Raw genomic sequence first — 6,759 nt, 5'->3', positions numbered from 1 at the left:
ATATCATCAAAGAAGACAGCCTTTAGATGTCATTGTGGCCATTTTGAGTTTGTCGTTATGCCAATTGGGCTAACTAATCCACCTGCTACTTTTTAGGCAACAATGAATCGGGTTTTCATACCGATTTAGGAACCCAACTTGGCTCTCCTCTGCTGACTGTTTCTTTTGAATGCAGTTGATTTGAATTTGTTTTGGGTTTTGAATGTTTATAGATTTTTATGTGTTTTTGGTAATAATGAGCAATGATACAATACTGAAATAAACTCCTATGCTTAAAATAATTCTGAAACAATAATATTACTGCTGGAATTAATTTAAGAGACTATCAAGGGAATGTTTATTCTATTCTATGGCCAATATGCTTGAAAAACAAATTCATTACAATGTAAGATAAAAACCTGATTTTTGCTGTCCCAGTAGATGAAAAATCTACAAACTGCAAATTTTAATTTTTAAATTTTTTTTACTGTTCACGCGGTACTGTAGCAGTTCGTACAGTGGCACTGTTCACGTGGCACTGTAGTAGTCCATATGGCAAGACTGTAGCAATCCGTACCATACTTGTTAATCACCAAAATTTCTTCAATAAATTTGCAATAATTTCTCATGAATTTATTCTTCAATTCTATGCAATTAGATGCAAATAAGACCTCTGAATAAAGTCTTCCTCAAACCAAATATCACTGAATATTTCATCAGCTCAGATGGTGAACATTGAAGCAACTACGTCCTCCAATGGTGGCTGAAAACCCTAGTCTCCAGAGCAAAACCCTTTCAATTTCACAATGTCAAAATAGCAAAATAGCAATCCATCCCCTTCTTTCCAAACTCAACGCTATATATCCTTTTTGCAAATCATACCCTAATCCTCTTAATTACAATTTTGCTTCTAGTTTCATTTAATTTCACTTTGGGTGTCAAAACGATTTTAATCATTAAATGGGCATTTAATTTTAATATTTCAATAGTCTAGCTCAGATAATTTAATTAAAAACATGGCCATGTCTAATGATGAGTTGACCCTCAAGTTAAGTGATTATAATATAAAGTCACTTTATAACTTTATTATTAAATAACTTAATAATAAATGCTAAGTTATTCAAACTTGTCTAGCTCCATGAATACTTTGAATTTAGCTATGTCGTCTAAAACTGGAGCTCACCAGTTGACCACCCATATGATCGTGATGTCTGCTAAAAATAGTAGGGGTCTATCTCCAACTGCTAAAAATAGCCTGACCAAGCCAAACTCAAAGCAAAACTCATCATAAACAAACTCTGGCAACCCAGGAGTGTACTCTGCTCTGTCCCTGGAAGATCTCCATGCCAAGGTGACCCTCTATCCAATCCTAGTAGCCTACGAGGGTCTTTGATAGGCTAATCACAAGCTAGAGTGATGTCTCTAGCTAGAAGGGAACATCACAAAGACCAACATCCAGTTTATAGTAGAAGCAACTAGCTCAATCTCAATGTTATAGTTATTCCAAAGCAATACCAAACCCCTTGACACACCACAAGTTGGAGAGGAGAGGAACTCCCACTTTCTCCAAGAAGAAAAAACCAAATCAGCAGACTCCTTTGACAATTTTGTCTCTTGCAACATGAAATATCACACCTAACTAAGTCCATATAGGACTTAATTAAGTGCCTCTTGTTAGGGGCATTTAAGCCCCTAACATTCCAAGATATAATTCTCATTTCTCTCGAGGGGAGACTGAGGCTCCCCTCTTTCCTTTAGACGAAGAATACTTTCCTTCTCCAAAACTACTTTGAAGATTACGCTTCACAGCCCCCGACCTAGTCATAGGAGGACTGATAATAGACCTCTTACTCCTCTTGCCCTTAGGAGTACCACTTCCTTTCATAGCGTCACCAAGAGAAATTGAATGCTTCCCTTTCCCAACACTAGGAGAAAGAGACAAAGTCTATTGAATCTCGACATCAATTTCCAATTGAGTCTTTCGATTCTTTGGAGGCCTACCCCTACCAGGAGAAACCACAGATGAAGCCCTAATTAGAGTAGTTTGATCAATTGGTAAACTCTTACTTGACTTAGGAGAAGTCATGGCTAAATTATCTATGATGCCCACTTCTGATGAGGCCAAAATCTCAAAAGGGTTAGCAGATGTAGAAATAGGAAGGGTTGATTTAATTCCCCCCAAGTAATTCTCAATGGAACAGATAACCCTATTCGTAATGTCCTCATCCATCTGATGCTCATGATCTTTAAAAAGATCATTTACTTGGTGAACCAAATTTTCATCTGGCACAATAATAGGAATGTCCCCCAACTGAATATTCTTTCTTAAGGTGGCATTATTATCCACATCCACATCAACATGCTGCGAAGATTTAGACACCAATTCTTTGACTTGTTGAGCAAGGATAGCATCATTAGGAAACCCTAGAGAAGAAACTCGAACATTAGACTCTGAAACAACCCCATCATTCTTCGCAAAAATCTGACCAATCCCTTGACAACTTTCTAAGTATTCTTTTGACTTCATAGGACAAACATGATTCCCACCACCATCATTTAGTGACTTATCCAAGGAATTCGAGGTAGTGAGATTTGGAAGTAGATCATCCACATTGTTGTCCCTCGAAACCACAATATTTTGGTGAGCTACTATTTTATCCTTACTTGTAAAAAACCCTACAGACTCCGGATCGTGAGACACAACACAAACCTCTCACTTCCCAACATCCCTCATAGCCTGGTTAACCTCAAAAGTAGCTGGAGGTTTCCTAGTGGAACCATTAACTAATAGTTTATCCAAAAATGGATTATCATTACTACCCAAACAATGTTCTACCTTATCTAGAACAGAGGATTTCAAAAAATCCATAAGCAAAGGAGCATCCAATTCCAAGGAATTTTTACCAAAGTCTTTCTCCAGCTTATTAATTGGTTGTTTCCAGATACCCTCATGAGATTTAATGATACAGGTTCAAGGGAAAACATTATTAGGGTTAGTCAAGACAAAAATTTTTACCAAAACCTCCCCCTCCACAAAATCAAATCTTGATGATAAGAAAGAACCACAAGTATTACCAATTTGTTCCAAAACCTCTGGGTCCATAAATTCAAATGGTAATTTGGGCAAGCCAAACTAGAAAGGAACTAATTTAAAGCTTGACCAAGCAGGGACATAAAATGGTTTCCAAGCCGAAACAAACACTAAATTTTTACCAAACCAGTAGTGTGAAGATTTTAAAACTTCATCCCTAACAGAAGAAGAGTTGAAAACAATAATAAATGCATTTGCAAAGAGTAATTGAAAATAATGCATATCAGGCCACTTTTTTTGCAATTTATGATGAAATTTAGATAAACTAGTTCCATCCCCCCACATTTCCCCAGAAATAACATGTGTATGCAAACAACGAGCTTTCAAATCCACAACAAAAACAATTAAATCAATGCATGGAACAGGAGCCCATACCTATGAAGACCCACCTCGTAAATCAGAGCCGGTTTAATTTTCACTTACCTTATCGTCTTTTCCTAATGTTGAAGATTCCCTTACCTAATCCCCCCTTTGATGTGATGAAGATAACTCAAGTGAGTTACTGTTAGAATGTTTGTCCATCATCTTTTCACCAGTGTTCAGCCGAGAAGCCCTAATTGCCTCATTTATAGATGAAAACTTCACAACTTTCGCATAGGACGGTTTTCCTCCCAGCTCTGTAGATCGTTTATCCAGAAGCCCCTTTAAATGATTTGGGATAAAACTTTTCCACAGGCCCTGACTAAAATGCCTACAATCCAAAAATCGTTGATGCCCTTCATTAGATCTGTCCATACTATACCAATTTCCACTGCTTGGACCTCTGAAAAAACCTTGGAAATACTTGGAGAGCGGTTTGAAATTTTGTAAGTCTGTCCTCAACCAATTCTGCGCTGCCATATCAGCCCACATCAGCCCACATGCCAATAACCCTAGATTCGTCCATGCAGAGCACTTTTAAAATCTAAAAGATTTGGATTGTGCAAAACCAAATTTACTGCACCTTTGGCTTCTGAATCTTTAAATGATCATTTTGTAACACTTCTAATTAAACTGCGCAGTCCATGAAAAGGATGGCGCAGATGTAAATCGGTCTGAAAGATTTGAAGAGTCCAAATGTTTTGTCCACTACAATGAAATCTGCCCTGTAGCAGCAGGAGAATATTGGTCGCAAGACAAGTCCAAATGTTTTGTCCACTGCAATGAAATCTACCCTGTAGCAGCAGGAGAATATTGATCGCAAGACAGTTCTATATGCATAGTCATTATTAGTACTTGCCGTTAGGCAATATTTTTGTAATGAAATTTTTTTTGTTATGCTTAAATAGTTATTAAAAAAATTTATTTTGACCAATCATAAACAAATATTTTTCTTTCTTTTAAATTTTTAAATTTATTTTAAAGTATACATGCATATTTGTTAACTTTATAATTAAAAATATATATTTCTCTTGTAAACGATTGGCTAATACTTTTTTCCCGTTTATACATGGGTTTCTCGGATGCAGCATAATAGATTTCTAGAAGCAGCATAATATTTGTTAATTTTATAGAATTTTTGAGTAATTAAATTAATCTTATACGTACTTAAATTTGTACATTTACCTTGCTACAAAAATTTAAAAATAAATACACATTTGAAAAAAAGAGACATTCATTCTACATCAACTAATGTTATTTTGTATAATGGGTTTCTCTTCTTTTGCGGTGCAGTTCTGGTTTTTCGGGATGCCACTCCTCGCCATTTTGCATGCATGATCTCTTACCTCTGCGGGGAATAGAAAATGTAAGCAGATTATAGTCGCATTTTGAATGTTTTTTTTTTCCTTTCTGGTAATACTTTGCTTGTTTATGTCAACATTGTTTAGGGCTTGTCGATTCTATGGAGATTAGGTTTTCTTACCTGGATTTTAAGATGCGCTAATCAATTTCATCTTTCTACAAGAAGATTTTCTATGCATTAAGTTAGTATCCCTTTTATTATTTAACCATTTGATAGTGAAGGTCTATCCACTCACAGACGTCTAATTTAGCATGTCTTTTTTCAGAATGAGTTATATGTTGTTGAATCTTGTCTTTATAACCTTTCTGCAAATGCCCATAATATGAAATTTATTCAAACAACGAACCCTAGTAAGATTAGCGAAAGAAGAAATGAGGAGGCTTAACTTTAGTCATTTACACAATTAAAATGAAATGACCTGTATCTGGTTAGTGGCCACTGTTTCATCAAATTCCTTGAACTACATGCTAAATTTATATAGCCTATCAAATAGAATATAAAGTACAGACAAAATAAAATTATAGGAGACTATTTCCATGGAATGCTAAAATATATATAACCAAAAAGAAGAAGAGAATTTGATCTCACTAGCATGTGTGGGTCATTTACATTCCATGATTTCATAACCTTTTTATAGAAGGGTTTATCTGACTTGAAAGGAGCAGCAATCTCCATTGCCATGTGCTTTTGAGAGGATAAAAGGTGCCCATATTTCTTGGATGAATGGCCTGCAACCAAATTAACTTTCTTGTTGTACCAATTCTCCTAATAAGAATAAAATCCATATGCCTACTATAAAAAGTAAAAATAAATTATGGAGCTTACAAATTTAACAAGCTGAGTACTTCTGGACTAAACTTTTGCTTACCTGTAAGCTTAGATTTCCTTTTCTTCTTCCTCCTTCGATTTTCAGGAGCTGGTTCAGCTGTATCATTCTTTTCCTCATCACAAACCAAATAAATCAACAACATTGGTTGATCAGGGCATCTCTCATCTAAATCAATGTTGGTTTTCTGAGCACTGATATCTTTCTCACATCCACTTTTTTCAAATATCTGAACCTTCAAGCACAGCTTAGATATGTACTTGAACACAACAAAATCTCCCAGTTTCAGTCCATGATAATGCACAAAATTTTCCCACCCATGTCGGAATTCCAGGGTAGTGTTTGTACCCAATAATTGAACATCCCACTCCTGCCCACTTGGGCCTTGCAACACCATATGTTCCTCCCTCTCATATATAAACTGTGAATCAAATGCAGGCGGAATGCTCTACAATAAAACACATTACAAATTTTTCTTTTACAGATTCTAAACAGTGTATATGAAATCAAAACATGCAGTATAGAATTTACCAGTCTTTCTGTAAAGGCTCCAAGCATAACTTTGAAGAAGGAAACACACCCATCAAAGCACTATTTCTCATGGTATTTACCATGAATTCTAAAACATTTCTGATAGCACATCCTGCATGGTTTAAAAAGCTCCCTTTTTTCTTCATCTTCCATGGCAAACCCAGATGCAGAGCTTCTAAAGATAAAAGCTAAGAAATATTAAGAATCCTGAAACACCTACATGCATGAATATATCTACAACACAGCCAGAGTAATAGAGAATGTCAATCAGAATTAGACCGGTCTGAAGAAATATAGATTTTTACTTAGATTTGCCATCATAATCATGGCGAGTTGTATCAGGTAGAACATAAAATCAAGAAATATAGATTATTACTTAGATTTTCCATCCCTTGTAATAATGGCAGGATTAAAATAAGGATACAGAGCATGTGGCGTTGGCTATGACTGACAGGTTAGTGTAATTGACTCCTGCTTAAACACGTGTATGCGATGTGTTCACTCCTAACTTACCCTACAATCTTGAAGTTAGAACTTAAAAAAAAATGAAAATATTTGTGATGCCAGGATAAAAAACAGCTAAATATTTGTATTGCCAAGAAAATCTAT

The 6,759-nt window shown here is 35.6% G+C and overlaps 1 protein-coding gene across 1 annotated transcript; it reads right to left on the bottom strand.

Annotated features, from left to right (window-relative positions):
- Positions 1 to 5,321: 5,321 nt before the first annotated feature.
- LOC131856968 (putative B3 domain-containing protein Os03g0621600) lies at positions 5,322 to 6,503 on the bottom strand. The gene is made up of 3 exons (XM_059208935.1): positions 6,151 to 6,503; positions 5,662 to 6,067; positions 5,322 to 5,521 (listed from the first exon to the last, which is right to left on the bottom strand). The coding sequence occupies exons 1-3, from the start codon at positions 6,175 to 6,177 to the stop codon at positions 5,322 to 5,324; spliced, it is 633 nt and encodes a 210-aa protein (XP_059064918.1). The 5' UTR covers positions 6,178 to 6,503.
- Between the last annotated feature and the right edge of the window lie 256 nt (positions 6,504 to 6,759).

The sequence above is a fragment of the Cryptomeria japonica genome, chromosome 7 (genome assembly GCF_030272615.1).
Source record: "Cryptomeria japonica chromosome 7, Sugi_1.0, whole genome shotgun sequence".
Classification (NCBI taxonomy): Eukaryota; Viridiplantae; Streptophyta; class Pinopsida; order Cupressales; family Cupressaceae; genus Cryptomeria; species Cryptomeria japonica.
The sequence above is the reverse complement of the archived record's forward strand: the minus strand, read 5'-3'. Positions and strand labels throughout refer to the sequence as shown.

What these genes read in the sequence shown, in the direction of transcription:
- LOC131856968 (XM_059208935.1), bottom strand. Translation starts at nt 6,177, where the DNA reads ATGCTTGGAGCCTTTACAGAAAGACTG. An exon ending in GAGCCTTTACAGAAAGACTG is followed by an intron (nt 6,068 to 6,150) that starts GTAAATTCTATA and finishes GTTTTATTGTAG; the next exon opens with AGCATTCCGCCTGCATTTGA. An exon ending in AAGGAAATCTAAGCTTACAG is followed by an intron (nt 5,522 to 5,661) that starts GTAAGCAAAAGT and finishes ATTTGGTTGCAG; the next exon opens with GCCATTCATCCAAGAAATAT.